Genomic DNA, 22122 nt, shown 5'->3' on the forward strand with positions numbered 1-22122 from the left:
GCAGTCATTTTTCTATTACTCACACTCAAACCAGTCCCTTTTGCTCATGAGAGAAGAACTATGATCCCCCTGGACTATTCGCTGCCAGTGCAGGCTACTTTCATTCGGAGTGTGTGCGATTGTGTGACTGGATCTATCCATCAATGTGTGTTGTATACAAAGCGTTTAGAGATAACGGATAGGTTGAGGAAACGGCAAATCTCAGTAAATGTCATCCATTTTTATTTCTCTATGGTTTCCTTTGGGATATGACTGATCACGTGTTCACTGAGGGAGATAGTGTTCAGGTGAAAGAAAGAAGACGCAAGACAATATTCCACTTAAAACTGGGTACATTTTACTGTAAAACAGGTTAGGAAACATTTCGTGTTCATTGCTGTGAAGAGGTTGTACAAGGAAAAACAAACAGTTGTACAGCAAACTACCTTCCTGAATACAACGTCTCATTGTAAATACTGTGAACACTGAGCTAAAGAGATAGAAACTAGAGCTTACACTCGGTCTTTAAAGTAGCAAATTGATAAGATGATCTAATTTGCTTAAGAAATATTGACCATTTAACTGAACTAATCACTATAATGTCATATACATTATTTCATATTTGGCAATGTAGCCAGACTAAGAAAACCCTACATGTTTATCACTCTTCAAGACTTTCTAGATATTGTAATATAGGCTATTTAAAGTAGTATCATTGCTACTGACAATGCTTAAAAGTGATTTGTTTCACCCGTTAGGCTTTGCAGAAATTAAGAGACAAAACACGAAAAACACATTTCTCTTAAAAACACCATGATCCAAAGAGTCTAACGGTGCAATCATGATGCTATCAATCATTCAGCATTTAATCTAATCAACCACTCTGTATCAAACAGCAGGACACCACCTTAAAGACACAGGACAAGAATAATGATGTAACTAAAATATTTAGCTTTAAAAAGCTGAAAAATGTTACATTTGAAGCAGTGGAACAGTCCAAACATTCAAAAAGATATCAGACACAGCTGCCAACGTTTCTCAAATTCTCTTTAAAGGGGACATCGGATGCAAAATTCACTTTTACATGGTGTTTGCATATAAATGTATCTTAGTGTGTGAACACAACCACCATACAATGATAACAATCAATTGAATCCTTTTTTAATCCCCAAAAAAACCTAAACACTCTCAAATAAGCCGTTTAGATTTTTTTGAGCAGTATGATGTCATATTGCTCAAGCTCCGTCCACAAACGCTGACAGACTGTCGTGCATTAGCATATTTCTGCCCTCAGCCATTTGTGAATGTAAGAGTCTGAAAAAATGCAGTTTTTGATGGTAATGTGCCACCGAATACACAAAAAAAACAGAAGAGAGGGGTGGAGTAAGCAGTAGCTCATTATCATTTAAAGAGTCATGCATCGAAACGGTTTGCTGTGAACAGAGCTGTTTTTGACAAGGTAAAAAGGGTGGTTTTACATGACCATAGAGGAATTTTAATCAAAGTATGTTGCTTATATTTCATGAAGAGCCTAAGGAATCATACTAACTTGTGAAAAATTAGCATACGATGCCCCCTAGCTTCACAAAATCCAAAAGGAACTAAATGTAATCTAGTGTTTTCATGCATCTCAGTGCCTTATTGACTTCCAAGTTGAACAATTAGTGTTTGAATAGATTATCATCACAAAAATCATTTAGTTTAATTGCTTCATATTGAGATCATCAATAATTTGTACGGTCAACAGAGAGAAACTGCCTGAAGCCTTCAGATATTATTGCCCGAAGCTCAATGATATCGCATATGCCTCTCTCCATTGTTCTGGAAAGCCAGTGTCCGTGGTAAAAATAAAACGGATGCTGTTGGAAACATAAACAGCACACAATGATATTCACACAACAGCTTTTAGAAGCAGTACAGCGTGTCCTAGAAACAATACAGCTTGTGTTACAATGTCTATTGCTACGGAAAATAGTTTGAAGAGCTGCACAAGGATGAATTAGTTGGTAATGAGACACCATGCGTGTTTACACCAACTCTCCTTTCATTTCCTAAAACCCACCTAACGTGATGCATAACAGTGAACACATAAAATGACTTTCTGATGCACGATACAAGGCCATACGGCTTACACTAAACATCTTATTGCAAAAGAAAGGTGGTCTTCGCAGTTCGCACATCACGTTTTTACACCTGACGTGCCAAAGACCTTTTTGCAAATCCAGATGGCTCACTGATCCTCAAAGCTCTTGCCAAGTCCTTATGCTTCTCATGAGCCATTGGCTCAACACACAAGAAAATCAAATGTTTTATGTAGTATTACACTCAGATCATATATATTCATAGCTAGCTATTTTACAACAGTGATTACATGAGATTAAATGATCTTGGCTAGCAAAATACAAAGCCATATCAAGACATGCGATCGCCTGAACAGTAAAGAAGCGGTCGGGCTGTTTTGATTTGATCTCATCAGAACACACCCGATGGCCCTACAGATAGATTTTGTGCTTTATTTGATTTCCGAGGCGTCTGCATGAGTGGTCAGAGATGAAAAGAGATGTGATGGATCAACACAAGGCAAACACAGATGCATCCTTCACATCTCAGTGCCCCATCCGCATCTCTAAAGCTAAAGCACACTGACAAACACAGATATGGATATACGTGTGATTCTGCACATACTTTCCTCAAACTAGTCTTGAGCTCTAAACTTAGCAATGTAAGGGATCTTTTTCCACTGAATATTGCAACACATTCTCATCTTCATATTATTACCCTAGAAAGACTAACCACATTGCACTTTTCTATCTGGCAGCTTTTTATGAAACGCTTTGGACTGTCTATTGCACCAGCTGCTGCTGTTTTGCACTTGAACATCCACTCGTGAGGATTAAAGATTACAACTATCTACTGTTTTATCTGTTTGGTGCGTCCAAAAAAACACACCCACACACCAGCGAAGAGTGATTCGAGAACATTTTCCTCCACAGAGAACCACTTTAAAGGCTAAATGTACTATCCTGTATACTATGAAAAAACTAGTCTTGATATTCAAAACAGGATCACAGTAACATTCAGTACCACTTACTATTGAAAAGAGAAATATTGCGGATACAATTGCACTTTGACTTATCAGAAATGAAAAATTATCAGTTATCCTGCAACTACAAAGAAAACACCACAAAACAGAGTTTGACATCATGTCAAATACTCACAGACGCATCTGACAAACAAACAGACAGAGAAAATACACAAATATGACACGATCTGAGCTCAAATTCACTACATTATTGTCAAAAGGAATCAATCTTATTCAATGCTTTTTTTTTAAGTTGCTAGAAAATTTAGCAAATTTTGAAAAGCTAAAAGACAATCTGCCAATCTAAAATGAGCTCTGTCTACACATGCCTTAATGTTACACATACAGTACACGAGTCTATAGAAATCTAAAACATCTGAACACACAAAGCTCCTGATACAGATATAAAGTGTGAGTGTTATTTCAACGCACCTCAGGTAATTGTTTAGATTAAACGACTTTCTTTTGATAAAAGTTTCTCTCCAGCTTCCTCTTCTCTCTCTCTATCTAAAGATGGTACAGTACAGAGGGAGGTCCGTTAAATGAATGAAACCTGAGTTATATTCCCTCTAATGAATCCTAAACAAAAAAACACTATACTTAACTAAAACAGTGCAATATTATGCTGAAAGTTAATTACAGTAGTCATTTTATAGAGTGAATATGTACATACAACAGATAAGTAGTTCCACAGTTTATCCTGCATTTGTAGATGTGAACTTTAATATAATAACCTCAAGGCTTTTTTCACTGTTAAATGGCCTTGTTTCACTGTCCCTGCTAGTTAACCACAAAAACAGCTACTCAAAATACTAAAAACAAATCTGTTCTTATTTTTCCTCCTTAACACAGCTTCTCAAAGAAACTGAACATTATTTTCTAAACCTCTCGCAGGCTAAAATGTAAAGACCTGCTGATATCTACCAAATGTTTCTCTTTCAGGCTGAAAGCTCAAATGGATGGAGTGAACACACAGCACCTAACAGTAATGGCTGCTTCGCCCCATCTGAGGGCAGAGAATTGGAACATCTTCTCAATGTCAGCCATCCTCATCTTCATCTTCCTCCTTCCACCTCAGGGCTTTTCCGCCCAGGCTCTCTCTGGAGGGAACGTTGCCGCATGGGCCCTAAAGAAAGCTACCTGCCTCTTGGGCTGCTTAAACCAATGACACAATGTCACAGAAGGTCATCGTAGTCGAGAAGCTTGGAGTGCTGGCGGCTCTTCCACAAGCGGTAGAGGCGGAAATCGAAGTACATCTCGATCATCTCCTTACCTGAGAGTGAAGAGAGCACAACAGTTTTAGCTCTCCTTAAAATATCTGACCATAGCGTGTCACACATCTACCCGTACCAACCGCCGTGTGAAACAGATCTACTTGTGGGTGTTTTAAATACAGTTCTCTATTTAAAACAGTAGTAATTATCCTCAACAGTGCGAATCAAGCTGTGTAGAGTCCATAGGGGACAAAAGGAGATGGGAAAGGAGGGAGGGGGACAAGAGGGCCTCCTGGGTCCAATGAAGAGACAGAAACAGTGGGAGAAGGAAATAAGATCTTAATTGAAGGATAATTACTGTCAAATCAATAGCTGAGGCATGGATGAGAGTTGGGGTCAGAGTGCCCAAGGCACATGGGACTCACAATACTTTGCAGCTCTTTGACATGCATGTTAAATAGTTTGTTTATAGTGTGTTTCGTGATTCGTCATGTTTGTAGTGTGTGTGTGGTAAACTCACCCTGAGCTGACAGTTCCAGAGGAGACTTAAAATCAATGGGATGAGGTTTCATCAGTCTCTTGAGGTTTTGAAAAAGCTGAGGGCGAGAGAAAGTTTTGCTGTTTTACTATTGTTCACAGTTTAAATTAGCAAAAGACCAGCAGCATTACTCACAATATTCCCAATTAAAAATTCCCAATTTTTACAAATATATTTACAACTGTTTTAATAATCAATGCTGACACCAATATTTAGATGAGTTGATATTATATATATATATATATATATTTGAAAAATAAAACCATGAAATGAATGCAAATGGGAAATATACAAAATTATTTAATTATTTTATTTGATTATATACACCCAACATTTAATAATAATAATACTAATAGTAGTAATTATTATGACTATTATTGACTTAAAATATAAAAAATTGTGTATATACAACAACAACAACAAGTATCCCGTAACAATAATAATAACAATAACAACAACAACTTAATGCTCTAATAAAAATACTACTACTAGTATTTATGGAAGCCCTTTTCTGCCACTGAATAAAAAATAAAAAAGGTATTGAGACTCATCTTGCAAATGTTACCTTTTTTCTCAGATTTGCATGATACAAACTAGATATAAACTCGTAATCACAAGATATAAACTTGTAATTGTGAGAAAAAAACTTGCAATATAAACTTGTAATTGCGAGATATAAACTCATAATTGCAAGTTATAGTCAGAATTGCGAGATATAAACTCATAATTGCGAGTTATAGAGTCAGAATTGTGAAATATAAACTTGTAATTTTGAGTTATAAAGTCAGAATTGTGAAATATAAACTCGTAATTTTGAGTTATAAAGTCAGAATTGCGAGATTTAAACTCATTATTGTGAGTTATAAAGTCAGAATTGTGAGATATAAACTCGTAACTGGGAGTAATAAGTTCAGAATTGCGAGATATAAACTCGTAATTGCAAGAAAAATAGAATTGTGAGATATAAACTCGTAACTGGGAGTAATAAAGTCAGAATTGTGAGATATAAACTCGTAATTGCAAGAAAAATAGAATTGTGAGATATAAACTCGTAATTGTGAGTTATAAAGTCAGAATTGTGAGATATAAACTCGTAACTGGGAGTAATAAATTCAGAATTGCAAAATATAAACCCGTAATTGCAAGAAAAATAGAATTGTGAGATATAAACTCGTAATTGTGAGTTATAAAGTCAGAATTGTGAGATATAAACTCGTAACTGGGAGTAATAAGGTCAGAATTGCGAGATATAAAGTCATAACTGGGAGTAATAAATTCAGAATTGCAAAATATAAACTCGTAATTGCAAGAAAAATAGAATTGTGAGATATAAACTCGTAATTGTGAGACAAACTCTTAAATATGAGTTATAAAGTCAGAATTGCGAGATATAAACTCTATAAAGTCCATAACCATTTAAAACGAACCATAATCTTTATCCAAACTTTCACTCTGTTGTCTGACAATCTGATTGACTGCTAATAGGAACCATGCAGTGATGTACGTGCATCATAAACCAGAGGAAGCTGAACAGGGCAACAGGAGGAGTGTTAAACTGTGTTCTGCCGTGCTGTGATTGACCTCCGCTAGAGGGGGTCTGCTAGTGTCAATGAAAATCCTTCATATCAGGACAAAGCCTGTCACAGTGCATTAATTGCCTCCTGCTATTCTCTTCCCAATCCTTCGACTTCTGTTTCTCTGGTCGCTGTCAGTATAATCTCTCATCTGGCCATCTTTTCTAGAAGCTATTCTCCACCTCTCTAATCGATCATAAAAGCCACAGAAAGCCTCATGAATCCACGTTCAGCTAATCCATCTCTTTCCATTGTAGTGAAAGAAGGGGTGTCGGGCTCTTTGGTCAGGCCATTTCTAAAGCATTACTAAACCAAAGTGCTCGCAAAAAAAATCCTCTTTCATCATGATGCACAAATATGACACAAAAGTGAAAATCATAACAATTAAAAGCAATATTAGCAACTAAAATCAAATTAACAACAACTCATGAGGATGGTTTTGATGATCCCCCAGGAAATTAGTTCCCTAGCTGTATTTGGTATTACATTACATGTGCTCAGGCATGTGCTCAGGCAGTCATTACAACCTGATTAGCTTTCTGGTATAGAACACACAAGACATATGGCCGGCTGCTGCTGCCTTGGCACAGCTAATAGAAAACAAATCACAGAGACAGTGTATTATGGTTATCTGATGCTAACACAAAAACCAAAGCACAAAACAGTCACTCTTTTGAAGTGAATCTTCTAAAAGAATATGATCCAGGTCATAAAACCAGACTAAATGATTCATTTATGGACTGATCTGGATCACTCACTGACTTAATGATTAACCACTGACTCAAACTGGTATGGCCTACTTATGACACACTTTTGTGTCCTTTATGAATTATTACAGGTTTGGATATGAGGGTGAGTAAATGATAAAAGCATTTTAATTTGTGCAGGACTATTCCAAACACAAAAAGCAGGCAGAGAGCTGTTGGGTTGCTTGGTGCACCTGGTCAGGCACTATATACAGCAAGTTCACTCAAGCTCTTTCTTTCCACTTCAGAAGTAGCAGTGCAGTGCTGAGAGGACCATAGGGGAAAATTGCTAAATGCAGTGAAAAATGCCTCTATGTTTCTTTTTTTCCCCTTACTTCAGTTATTTTCTCTCTGTAGACCTGCATTTGTAAACTGCCTTGATGAAATGCTCATGTGGCAGAAATTCTAAAAGGCTAGTTTGTGCATGATCATCTGTACTTCAATCAGGAGCTGTGTGTACTTCAATCAAGAGACTGCATCCAAATTTGTTTTCAAAGTGTCTGCCATACAGGTGCACCACAGTGCTGTCAACATTCAGCATAATGGCGTTGAAGAATATTAAATATGCTTAAAAATGATCTGTGTGACTTGCATACAGAATACTTTGCATAAAGATGTGGAAAGAGAGGGCGAAAAACTGGAAATTTTGTTTCACGACATCTATCCATGGTGCAGAACTCATCAGCGAATCAACATGTTGGAAACATTACTGCACTAACATTACTAAATGTTCACTATGTACAATATGCATATGCACTCATTTATCCTTCAAAACAGCCAAGGTCACATGCGAGTGCATTCAGACTAGGGGTGTGCAATAATGTCAAAACATGATATGTCGATATTTTGTGGAATTTTGTCAATGATAATTAGATGATATTGTTGAGTGTTATTGCGCTGGTACTGGTACTGTGCTATGATTAATTAGATTTTTATCTTTTATGCGCATCTTTATAAGGCCAATTTTTTCTAACCTAATTAACTGTATGCATCATCTTTTGTGTCAAATTTCTAAATTGAATCAATCAATTCAATTTACTCAAGTAAAACACTATAGAGCTGTTACCAATCAAATAGAATCAGTATCAACAAAATACATGTTTGCAATGCAAAGGTGAAACAGAAGCTTTCTGAAGTATCTGAAGTAGCTTTTAGATGCATTTACACAGACTGTTTAATGCAGGACATGGATGCATTTAACCTGCAGTGAAAAATGCATAATTAATGCTTTGATGTTGAATAAAAAAACGTTGAATACTTATATTTGAAATCAGGGAAAATATACTTTAAATATAAACACTAGTAGGTGGCTGAAATCACTGCATGAGTCCTTGAGTCATTTATTCAAGTGATTTGTTCAAATGACTGACTGATTCGGTAACAAAACCAGAGAATCAAAATAGTTTTGCTGTGGCTTTGTTTGAAACTTTTTCGTTGTTGAATAACAGCAAAAGCTAAAAAATATTGTCTAAAAGTCAATTAATGTTAACTTTTTGAGCTGTTCATCAAAACAATATACATACATATACAACATACAGCACAATGCAATTTTGCTACAAGTTTGATTGTAACAATCATTACTGTTAATATTGTTCACCGTCTGTTTGATTACATCATTACTGATTTTAACATACAGGGTCACATATTTGCAGAAAAACGTCATTCTTTGATTAAAATCAAGTCAAAGTAATAAGTCTGCTTTATTGTCAATATCAGATGATCTAAAAGGCATGTTAAAGTTTTACGGGAGCAGATCTGCCCCCTTATTTAAAATTTTGAGGGAATTCTAAGTGTATTGGTTTTTTTGTTGTTGTCGTTTTAAGATTTTTTTTGGCATCTAACCTATATTTCAGTGTATGTGTTCAGTCTCTGGATGTGTTTTTGTTTGTTTTTTTGCGATATATTTCATAATGTCAAATATACAATGTATATCGCACATCTCTAATACACATCTGTTTACACACCTATGATTCCTATATGATCTCACAGTCATGTCTTGCTTTCTGAATTATAAAAACAACAAGTTGAAGCCTGATCTGATTATTCAGACTGCAACATATTTCTATAAATCAGATTTTAATCCGATCTCAAACTATATAGACATGCGGCCTGGATTAGATTTGTCTGTATTTTGTAAGTGACAGTACAGTACCACTGTATTCTTTGAAAAACCTTGAGGCATGATGCAAATACCATGGAAATCATTCAGTACCATCTGATAACATGGTGATGCCACTGTACTTTTCTTTAAGTGTTAATCATTTTATATGGAAGCCTTTTTCTAGTCAGAATTACAAGGTATAAACTCAGACCCAACAGTCTATGTGTCATGGTACATGGAAGAAATCATTGAATAAAGTATTTATTTTTGTTTTCTTCGTGCACAAAAAGTACGCAACTTCATAAAAATATATTTGAACCACTGATGTCACATAGACTATTTTATCAATGTTCTTACCACCTTTCTGGGCCTTGAATGTGTCAGTTGTGTTGCTGTCTATATATACAGGGTGTGAAAGTAGTTCACATTTACGGGTTTGGATTGACATGAGGGAGAACAATTAATGACAGAATTTTCATTTTGGGGTGAACTATCCCTTTAATATCTCACAGCTGACTTTTTTCTCAGTTTACGTCTCACAATTCTGCGTAACAGAATAATAGCTAAATAAAAAATAATTAAGGTAAAATCACAATATTGGATATTTGATATTTATGTCTCCCAGTTGCAAGGTAACACCTCACAATTCTGACTTTTTTTCTCAGAGCTGCAAGAAGCGAAGTCTGAATTGTGAAATAAAGAGTCACGATTACTTTTTTATCCCATGGTGGAAACAAGCTCCAATAGTTATAAGCCCATATCCAGCTTTGCACAGCTGAATACATGTCTGGAACTGTAGTGGCCAGAGGCTACTGTCAGTATGTGCCACTGAGAGACTGTGTGTGTGTGTACGTGTTGGAGTGCATGTATGTGAGAGAGTATATGCGGAGGAGAAGTGCGGGGGCGGAGGGGTGACAGACTGTCTATCTGTCAGTCACGGAGCAGTTGCTTGTCAATCTGGCACCCTCATCTCCTGCCATCATATCCCTGCCTGACCCTAACCACACTCACACCTGTCTTCCTCTGTTCTTCACACACCTGCCACAGCATTAAAGTACGGGGCTGTACAGTAGTGTCAGCTCTGCAAGTGTCCATAAATCCATAAATGACTATTAGCATAAAGGGTATGACTGAATATATACATGTATAACTATGAAAACAGTCTTTTTATTTATATACTGAAAGCTCCCATCCCCCATCTTTTACTCAGAATTTCAGGGTTGAAACACACAGGTGATTAGATGTGATTTACCTTTTCTCCATTAGCATTTCCGAGAACATAGCAGCCCATGACATGGATGAGGTTAGGCTCAGGATTTAATAAACTCATGAATCTGCCGAGTCTCTTCCAGAACCTGCAAACAAAAGCTCTGAATAATTATAAAGTAAGGCTACACAGTTCTTTATATTGTAAGCACAATTAACAATTTTATTTCATCGAAATGTTAATTTTGTGCGGGAAACTGAATACCGTTTTTAGGCTGTCTACACATACAAAATAATCTGAGCTGTGATCTTGAATAATTTATTTCTGTTCCATTAATCAGTAAACAAACAGTGTCCTCTTTGCAGCATGAAAAACAAAAACATTGTTCAATTTTTTAATAAATTATATATAGCACAGACCACGATTTTACAAACATTCTCATAATAATTACTGAAGCTGTCACTGCATATTTATATAGCTTCACACAAGTATTCAAGCCCTGCATTCTAAAGCAAGCTCACCAACTGTCACTCACCATTATAGTCAATGAATCTGTCTACACTGCACTGTAAATCCCTTACTTACACCATGAATCACAGATTGTTGATTATGTGAACATTCTAGTTGTGTTGCAAGTTGTTTGAAGCAAAATTTGAAGCAACAAGAATAAATCTAGTAAGGCAGTTTTTCACATTTAATTAACAAGGATGCAAACTCATCAGGGGTAAAAAAGGTGAAAAGACGTGAGTCATGTCAGGAAGAGTTTTTGTTCAAAATGAAGTATAAAATGTGGATTGACAGTCAATTTTAGAATGGCGATATAGGGGAAAACTCACCCTAGACTTTAGATAGTTTTCAAAATTCAATACGAGTAATAATACAATTATTATTAAAATAATTTAATTCAACTATAGCACCTTTATTTTGGTGAAAACCCAAGAGAGACTTTAAAGGAATAGTTCACCCAAAAATAAAAAACTACCCCATGATTTACTCAACCTCAAGCCATCTTAGATGTACATGACCTTCTTTCAGACAAATACAATCAGAGTTATATTAAAAAATGTCCTGTCTCTTCCAAGCTTTATAATGGCAGTCCAATAAAGTGCATCCATCCATCATAAAAAGTACTCCACATGGCTCCAAAGGGTTAATAAAGGCCTTTTGAAGTGAACTGATGCAATTGTGTAAGGAAAACATCTATATTTAAAACGTAATAAACCATAATCTCTAGCTTCCACTAACTGTTGTGCGCGCGTTCACGTTCCAGCGGATGACGCAGGACGTAGACATAGTGTAAGCTCCAGTGAGAAGTAACAAACGCGGAAGCACAGAGGATAAAGTAAAACAAAACACCAGTCATGAATTAGATATACAATATGAAGATTTGTAAAGGAAACTGTCAGAGTATTTCGAAAGCCAGACTGGCTTTCTTTTGCTGTAAACAAAACTTGGTTCATACGAGACTAGCATATTCTCACCAGAGCTTACGCTATGCCTACATCATTCGCTGGAACACCACCCTCTCGTGAACGCAAGTACGACAGTTAGTGGAAGCTAGAGATTACGGTTTATGAAGTTTTTAATATGGATATTTTTTTTCTCAAAAACGCATTCACTTCAGATGGCCTTTATTAACCCCCCTGGAGTCGTGGAGTACCATTTATGATGGATGGACACATTTGTTTGACCTTTAAAATCTCAATCACAATTCACTGCCATTATAAAGCTTGGAAGAGGCAGGGCATTTTTTAATATAACTCCGATTGTATTCATTACAACTAATTGATAAAATCAATTATAATCGATAATTAAAATCAAACATGTAGTGCACGTATTTAATCAGAGTAGGAACGGTAAAGGAATAACAGCACGCATTCATCTGAATGTAAATATCGTAACAAATTATGTATGGTTTGTGCCACTGCTGCTCCAAACTAGCAGTATGGGTGATTACCAAAATCCTTATTTAGCTTTCTGTATTTGTTTGTCCTCCATTATGCAAAGCCTAAGCTCCTTAGTAACAGTAGCAGGCAATTTCTAATGCTATAAAATAATTATTGCTGATATCTATGAAAGAAAAGTTAAACGCTTTGTGTTTTTTCTTCAGAGGCCCAATTACAGTAAAAAGGGCAGCAAGAATGGCATTCTTGGCAGCAAGAATGGAAGCTGTAATGAAAGGCATAGGATGCCTTTTATTTAGTTTTTTCAATGTGATATTTGCCCAATAAATGACAATAATAATTTTAGATATAAACCATTTTTGACAGATTCCTAAAATATTTGTTTTCTCTTTATTACGACAGGTGGTCTAATAAATTGTTAAGCACTGCTGTGTTTTCACAGCATTCAGTTGGCACGTTTCTTTGAAGGACACTGGGCAGAATGTGTGTCACGAATTGAGTCGTCCTGTCATCACAAACTCTTACACATCATGGACTTCAGCCCCCACAAGCCACTGCACCAATCACTGCTCACACCTGCTCCTCGTGACCCACTGCACTGATTGCTGCACACATCTGTTCCTCATTCACACACATGCTTATAAGCCACTCACAAACACAGCTTCTTCGCGAAGTCTTGTATTGCCCCGGCTGCATTTCTGAGCGTTTCTTCCCGTGTTTGTTTTCCCGTGTTTGATTCCTGGACTCCCTCCCGTGTTTGATTCTCGCTGCCAGCCCTGACCCCGACAATGTGGAATAGTGTGATTTTAGATTTTTGGAAAAATTGGTGTTTTTTAAGCGTTTACTTGAAAAAATAATTGGCCAACTTATCAAAATAATCATTAGTTGCAGCCCTAGCAGCCATCTGAAAAAAGAAAGTCATATACACCTAGGATGGCTGGAGGGTGAGTAAATCATGGGGTTATTTTTTATTTTTATTTTGGAGGAACTATCCCTTAAACAATTCTCATTACAAATCTGAAAAGATAGTAAAGTGTATTGCATTTTCAAACGCACATTGTGAGCGAACAAAACTCACAGCACTTGGAGATGGAAGTTGCACAGAGCAGCATTTACTGCCAACTGAATAATACAAGTTGCATGTAAAAAAAAAAAATAATAAAGATCTATAACACAAATGACCTATTTTGATTCAAAAAGATGATTTTCACTGAAAGGGGACAAGTTTGCATCCATTTATTAATTGCAGGAGCTACCATCATAATCTCATTTTTAATTAATTGTGCAGCACAATTACAAATATGATAGGCTGGACTTTGTTTTGTTAAGGTGAGCACTCACTGTATCATGTCCTCTTCCTTCTCTACTTTAGCAAATGTGGCCACTTTATTCTTCAGTAGGTAGAGATGACCTGGACCTCCCTGGAGAATACAGAAAGGCAATTTACACAGTGCAAAATGACATGTACATAAATACTCCACATGCAGACTTGTGAAAAAGCGAGATATGCAAATAATCACACACATATTTTTTCAAACCTGACAGAAGATGAGCATGTTCCAGATTTTGCAGCCTTTTCTGTAGGCGGTGAGTTTCTTTTCAATCTCCTCTGAAGAGCAGAGAGATGAGAGAAGACAGATAGCAGAGAAGTGGGGAGAGAGAGAGGCAGCAAGGAAATCATATGAAATTACAGCCCAGCTTTTTCATAGTAAACAAACAGCAGGAGCAAACATCAGGCATATGCAAAAAAAACAAAAAAAAAAACAAGTTTGGCCAATTAACACGTACCTAGTATATCATCAAAGGTGGCATGTTCATGATCCTGCAGGCAGAAAACAGGGCATGAGCATGAGCTACTCGTAAAAAAAAAAGCCCTGTGTAAATCTAGGATAGGAATTATCAGTTAGTAAATATTACTTGGCATTTTTATTTGAACATAATTCAAGCATAATATAAGCACTACATCACTAGCTCAGCATCACAAAGCAGCAATTTCAAACAACGATGATTTACACTACTAAAACTTGCATGCGAGAGCTGACTGGTAGACATCATTAGCTGTGCTTAACACGAGAGGCTTTATACTGGATAATCAAACTTTGATTCTCTTTGATCCCATGTATGACTGCATCATTAAATTATACTCACATAGAGAATAGGGATTATGGAGGGGTCGTCCCGACGGATGATGTTGGGAACGTACTCGGCCTTTGGTACTTTGGATGAAATTAGCTGTTCAAAAACAAGGATGAATAAAACACACTCTTATTAATGAGCCCATCGATGATCAAACAGCTGCGCTACATGTAATGAGGACCTGACGATGAGTTCATAAAAAGGCAGCTGGCTCGTGTCAAAATGATTTGAAAGATGCATGTACCATGATTTTGGGTGGGATGAAGTCGTCGCCCTCACAAGCTGCTCTTTCCGACTCTCTCTCTTCCTCCCAGTCGACATCATCACAGTCTTCTTCATCCAGATTGCCTGACGACGCCTGGAGGTCTCCACCTGGGGAAGAGGGTAAATGCAAATACACAGAAACACAACACAAGCACATAAACAACCAATGAGATGACAGGTCCTATCAGCAGGCATTCTGTTGTTCATGTCTGAGAGGTTAGTCGCCCTAACATAACATCTTCCATTTGTTTATTGGAAGGTCTTACAGAACAACCCATTTAGTGATATAGTACACAAAGAGAAAGCACACAAATAGACAGCAGAGGACATCCATGGTAAACAGACATTTTACACAAACGAACAGATGCTGATGTGTGTGCGTGAGTGATGAACTGCATGATGTGTAAATCTTATGAAGCCTCTAAAGAAAATGTCATATTAAGATTTTGTTTGTTATTTTTTTTATTAAAGGACATTAAAGGGATAGTGCATCCAAAAATAAAAATTCTGTCATTCATTGCTCACCCTCATGTCATTTCAAACCAGTAAGACCTTCGTTCATCTTCGGAACACAAATTTATATCTTTTTGATAAAATCCGAGAGCTTTCTAACCCTGTATAGACAGCAACACAACTGACACGTTCAAAGTCCAGAAAGTTGATAAGGACACCATTAAAAAAAAAAGTCAATGTGACATCTGTGGTTGTAAATTTATGAAGCTACGAGAATACTTTTTGTGCTCAAAGAAAACAAAAATAACTTTATTCAACAATTTCTGTCATTTCATTTCTGTTGTGTCAGTCTACCATGGTACTCTTGTGAATTTGAAAAAGAAACTGTTAAATTTATTATTTTAGTTTTCTTTGCACACAAAAAATATTCGCGTAGCTTCATAATACTACGGTTAAACCACTGATGTCACATGGACTATTTTAATGATGTTCTTACTACCTTTCTGGGCCTAAAATGTGGTAGTTGCGTTGCTGTCTACGCAGGGTCAGAAAGCTCTTGGATTTCATCAACAATATCTTAATTTGTATTCCGAAGATGAACGTTTTACGGGTTTGGAATGACATGAGAGTGAGAAATTAACGACAAAATTTCATTTTAGGGTGAACTATCACTTTAAATTCCGCCACCACAATTTACATTGTTATAATACAAAAAAATCGAATTGTAACTACTGTAAATGTAAATATAAATAAACAAATACACTACCAGTCAGAAGTTTTTGAACTGTAAGAATTCTCTTCTGCTCACAAAGCCTGCATTTAGTTGATCCATAATACAGAAAAAGCAGTAATATTGTGAAATATTTTTACTATATAAAATAACTAATTTCTATTTGAATGCATTTTAAAATGTAATTTATTCCTGATAAAAGCATCATTACTTCAGTCTTCAGTGTCACAAGATCCTTTAGAAATCATTCTAATATGCTGATTTGCTGTTCAAGAAAAATGTATTATTATTATTATTATTATTATTATTAATATCAATATTTAAAACAGTCGAGTACATTTATTCAGTATTCTTTGATGAACAGAAAGATCCAAAGATCAGCATGTATCTGAAATAAAAAGACATTTATAATGTTACAAAAGATTTCTATTTCAGATAAATGCTGTTCTTCTGAACATTCTATTCATCAAGGAACCTGAAAAAATTCTACTCAGCTGTTTTTAACATAATAATAATAATAGTTAATATATAATAATATAATAATAAATGAGCAGCAAATCAGAATATTAGAATGGTTTCTGAAAGATCATTTAACTGGAGCAATGATACTAAAAATTCAGCTTTAAAATCACAGGAATAAATTACATTTTAAAATATGTTCAAATAGAAAAGTTATTTTAATTAGTACAAATATTTTACATTTTTACTTTTTGCTGTATTTTGTAATAAATAAATGCAGGCTTGCTGAACAGAAGAGACTCACCAAACATTAAAAAAACATTAAAAATCTTACTGCTCAAAAACTTTTAACTGGTATAATTGTACACACACTACAAAAGTTTATTTTTTAATTCAGCAAGGATGAATTAAATTGATTGAAAGTGACAGTAAAGACATTTATAATTTCTATAATTTCTATTTTAAATAAATGCTGTTCTTTTTAACTTTCTATTCAAGAATCCAGAAAAATCACAGTTTTCACAAAATATTAAACAGCACAACTGTTTTCAATATAAATAATAAGACATGTTTCTTGAGCACCAAATCAGCATATTAAAATGATTTCTGAAGGGTCACATGACAATGAAGACTAGAGTAATGACAGCTTTGTCATCATGGGAATATATTTTAATTTAATAATTTAATTTACATTTTAAATAGTAAACCATTACTTTAAAATAATATTTCACATTACTTGTATTTTTGATCAAATAATTGCAGTATTGGTGAGCATAAGTTTAAATTAATGCCTGGACATCATAACATTCACTCTTGTATGAGTGTTTTGTGACCAATTATGTACTGAAATCAGAAAAAGAGACATGTTTGTGTATGTGTGTGGACTCACTGTCTCTGGAGTCATGGAGAGAGTCAGGCTTGACAGGTGTGGGGTCACTCCAGGACCGGCTGAAACTCTTCGCTTTGCGATCAGCAAATGCTAATAACGAAGCGGAGGAGGAAAGCATCACACACACTGCTCTTCAACACAAACACAAACGCACACACACTGGGTTCTTGTCTAAGGTTGCGATGTGACGTATTTGAGGATTTTTCAGTTTTAGGCTGACTGGCTCTAGCTCAGGCTGAGCATCAATTTGAAGTATACTTTAACTATTATTGATGAGAGGGAGGCGAATTATTCCGAAACGAAATCACATCGCTAGTTGTACATCAGACAAGAGAACCAAATGGTTTTATTTTCATCCTTTTTACCAGATGCCTGAAGCAACTGTAACCCCTGAAAATAATTCATTTGACACCATGAATAATTGTCAAGCAATGACATGTTTGCATATTTATGTTAAAAATTGCACAAGTATACACATGAAATCAGACAAACATATTGAGAACATACACACAACCATACATCATTCACTCACTTACACAAACACACACAGACATATACAAACAACTCACTTTGGACCTTCACCCTCCTGCTGCCCACCATCCTCAGATGTTTCCGAAAGTTTCTGTGATAGAAAGGATTTGCAGAAGCACAGCGGATTTGAAAGAGGTATAAGACAAGAAGAAAAACACAAGAAAAATGGGAGATGGAGGAAGAGAAGGCAAAAACGGAAAAGTTAATTACTTATATACTTTCAAACAATCCATTTATACATGGTAGCATTAGCATGGTTGATTATGGACGGGAATGAGTGTTTGAAGTTATACAACAAGCTCAGTGCACTCCAAACAAATCTCCGGTCCTCACAGTTCCACTGTGATAAACAGGCATAAATAAACCGTTTGTCCCAGTTTGACATTGCTTCAGGCTTCAGAACTGCAACATTTACTCATCTGTGGGTCTGTATTTCAGATATTTCCATTACTGTACTCTAAAGCACACTGTCTGAGATATTAGCTTGAAGCTGAAGCCAACAATCTGAACTGACAATCTTATTTACTGTGGAATGCTGCAGTGTTTATTATAAATGTTTTATCAGTGCACATCATTATTTTTTAAAAATCCATATGCCCTCATAATCTTCTTGGAATTACATCTCTTCTCTTCTCTGATGAAACTTTCACTGGCCTGAAGGAGGGACAGTAATTTCTTTCTTCCACCAACCTGTCACATACTGTATCACTGCAACAATTAGCTAACAACAATGATCCAACAAACCAATTAATTACTTATGGAAGTCCCACCCTACATCATGTCTTGTTTGAGAAGTCAGATATAAATCACAAAAGGGAAGAAAAGACAATTGCAACTTCTGTTTCATGACGATTTTAAATGAACATAACATACAACTGTTTTATAACTGTTATTTATAAACCCTTTTATAAATGGCACTTTTGATTATGTTAAAAATGATGAACATAAACAGGATACATTGCAATGGCAAAGAAAAAGCTGTTTTGTTCTACATGAGATTAATCCTTTACCCTGTTTTTATGTGCATTTTGAAGTATCACATCAGAAACAAGAATAAAAAATAAAATAATTCGCAAAAAAAATATAAACTCACTTAAGGTGGTTTTTGAATTGTGTGAAAACATAGGACATGAAAACAAATATGCAGAATAAATTCCGCCATGCACTTCAAACAAGTCATGTGACTTTGTGCGATGGGACAGCATAACTTGACTAACCAGCAGACTAATCTCATTGCACAGAATCTGAAATGTTATAGTCATTCTGAAATGCCCGAGCAAAGTCTGTCAAAGTATTTCTGTAAAATTGCCTCCCAGAACTGTCTAACACAAACGCGTTCCCAAACAGCAGGAATCTGTTTCCAAAAGCAATGACTGTGTTTCTTTTGCTCTTTCCGAGGCATAAGTAACTCATTATATGTGACCCTGGACCACAAAAGCAGTCATAAGGTTAAATTTTACAAAACTGGGATGTATACATCACGTGAAAGCTCAATAAATAAACTTTCTATTGATGTATGGTTTGTTAGGATAGGACAATATTTGGCTGAGATACATCTATTTGAAAATCTGGAATCTGAGGGTGCAAAAAAGTCAAAATACTGAGAAAATCACCTTTAAAATTCTCCAAATTAAGTTCTTAACAATGCATATTACTAATCAAAAATTACATTTTGATATATTTATAGTAGGAATTTTACAAAAAATCTTCATGGAACATGATCTTTACTTAATATCCTGATGATTTTTGGCATAAATGAAAAATCAATAATTTTGACCCATACAATGTATTTTTGGCTATTGCTACAAATATATCCCAGCGACTTAAGACTGATTTTGTGGTCCAGGGTCACATATATGAAAATTATTATATTCAGTGGGTTCTCCTACCTTCCTTAGTGATATATAGTGCCGGTTTATCAGGCAGTGACGATTTAGTTCTCTGACTTGCTGGTGGAAACAGTGCTTTTTCGCAAATGTTTTAAACGATATTGCAATTTTGCAAAGTTAAATTCACAACTTTGAATAGAAATCCAGCTAAAGATGCTGCCATTTTGACATCACATTATTTATCAAATAAGATAACCAAAAACATTTGATTTTGTGTGACATCTACACAGATAGGAGTCAGCAAAAACTAGAATTTCGTGATATAATGTAAGAATTGCAAGATACTCTCGCAATTCTGAGAAAAAGTAACATCAACTTGCAATTCTAAGAAGTCAGGATTGTAAGTTTACAAGACTTTTTTCTCCAAAATTGTGAAGTGTAAACTTGCAATTGCATGTTATAAATTAATAATTTCACTTTTTTTCTAAGAATTGTGAGATATAAACAATTTTGCTACAAAGTAAGAATATACTCGTGAGATATACTCGCAATTCTGAGAAAAAAAAAGTCATAATTGCAAAACATATACTGACTTCATTTCTTCAAATTGTGAGATTATATTGTGCAATTCTGACTCTTTTTCTTGCAATTCTGACTTTTTTCTCAGAATTGTGAAATCGCAATTGTGTCTTATAAAGAATTGCAAGATATAAACTATCAATTCTGAGTAAAAAAAACCACAACTGCAAGATATAAACTCGCAATTCTGAGAAAAAAGATTTGCTAGTTTATATCTCGCAATTCTTTTTTTGTTTTTCTTAGAATTTGACTTTCTCAGAATTCTGAGATATAAACAATAGTGTTGTAAAGTAACAATTGAGAGATATACTCGCAATTCTGAGGAAAAAAAGTAAGAATTGTAAAATAATTGATTATATCTTGCAACTCTGACTTTAGTTCTTGCAATTCTGACTTTTTTCTCAGAATTGCAAGTATATCTCTTAATTGTTACTGTACAACATTATTGTTTGTCTCAGAATTCTGAGTCAAATTGCAAGAAAAAAAAATTAAGAATAGCGAGAAGTATAAACTCGCAATTGAGTGTTAATAAAGTAAGAATTACGAGATACAAACTTACAGTTCTAAGAAAAATGTCAGAATTGCGAGATGTAAACTTGCAATTGTGAAGAAAAAAAGTCAGAATTGTGAAATAAAAAGTTGCAATTATCTTTTTATTTTTTATTCAGGGGTGGAAACAGGCTTCCATAATAAATACTGTGTTGATGAGGGAAAAAAAAGACTATTCTCTTGAATGTACGTGTTTCACTGCTAAAGCATACAGTGCGATAAAACCATGTAACGATTTGAGTAATCTTGTAGAAAGTACTAAAAATCTATCACTCCGCCTCACTAAATCACTAACGATTTGAATAATCATCTAGAAAGTGCGAAAAATGCTTTGACTTCATGTTCTCATTACTGCAGTTCTGGTAACTTTCAAAACTAAATATCAGAAAACCGCTCACAGAAAATTGACCGTTAAAACAGCCTCATCAGAAAATGAAAGCAAGTTCAGTTGACCCACTCTTTCAACCGACAGCCTTTCTCCTCTCATTAGCACTCAACACTTGTTCTCCATGCATCATGTCACCATGGTTACACTGTAGTGTAGTATAGTAGGAGAGTGTGCTGTGGAGAGGTAGGTGGTCTTTCCTCATTTGCCAACAAATAACAGAGCAGCTCACACAGTCAATGCAGAGCCTTTAAAATAAATGAGAGCTGAGCTAGAGTTGAAATTATGGGGCAATTTGGCTTTTACAAAAAGCAGAATCAAAACTGATGACCACAGTGTCATATTTCCCACACATAACATGCAGTCCATATCTTAGTTAGGATTTTTTTCTGCAGGCATAATGCAGATGAACAACACCACAATATTAGAAAGCAGCTCTGCGACCCAAGCTAGTTAAATATACTGCGGGAAAACTAATATCCCTGCAATACAGTGATGCATAGCAGAGGACATTTTTAACAGTACGTAGCTGTGCCGCTATAAGCCTCTAATCAAATCCACCAACGTGAACATTTTGCAAAAGACAAAAGGGCTTTTTTTAATATCGCTGTTATATTTGAGATGGTTACAAAGAGCACAGTGACAATGCATCTGTATAGTTGTCAGAACTGCTTTTCTCCTTATGTCCGTCTTGCTGACATGCTTCTAAACTGCTGTCAAAGTCAATGTGCTGGCTGACAAGGAAAGAGTGCGGATCTTCATCAAGTTTCAAAAATAGAAGCGCATATCAGGAGAACTATGTCTTTTCAGCAGGCCATTTTTAATTAAACGCTCTAATGATCTTAATCCTCATCTGAAAGCATGCTGAAAATAAAGCGATCAGTCAGATCGCCGGAGTGTGACATGTTGATCCTCACAGATATATATATATATATATATATATATATATATATATATATATATATATATATAT

General features: G+C 35.4%; 1 protein-coding gene across 1 annotated transcript in view; it reads right to left on the reverse strand.

Moving 5' to 3' along the window:
- Positions 1-333: 333 nt before the first annotated feature.
- The window catches only part of nsmfb (NMDA receptor synaptonuclear signaling and neuronal migration factor b), a 48918-nt gene continuing 27129 nt past the window's right edge, over positions 334-22122 (reverse strand). Inside the window, exons 6-15 of the mRNA XM_073841346.1 lie at positions 17846-17898; positions 17277-17366; positions 14726-14853; positions 14494-14577; positions 14134-14167; positions 13884-13954; positions 13687-13766; positions 10487-10589; positions 4796-4871; positions 334-4334 (exon numbers count right to left, since the gene is read on the reverse strand). Coding sequence (XP_073697447.1) covers positions 4237-4334; positions 4796-4871; positions 10487-10589; positions 13687-13766; positions 13884-13954; positions 14134-14167; positions 14494-14577; positions 14726-14853; positions 17277-17366; positions 17846-17898 — 817 coding nt within the window. The 3' untranslated portion in view covers positions 334-4236. The remainder of the gene's footprint in view (positions 4335-4795; positions 4872-10486; positions 10590-13686; positions 13767-13883; positions 13955-14133; positions 14168-14493; positions 14578-14725; positions 14854-17276; positions 17367-17845; positions 17899-22122) is intronic.

Source organism: Garra rufa, chromosome 5 (genome assembly GCF_049309525.1).
Source record: "Garra rufa chromosome 5, GarRuf1.0, whole genome shotgun sequence".
Taxonomy (NCBI): Eukaryota; Metazoa; Chordata; class Actinopteri; order Cypriniformes; family Cyprinidae; genus Garra; species Garra rufa.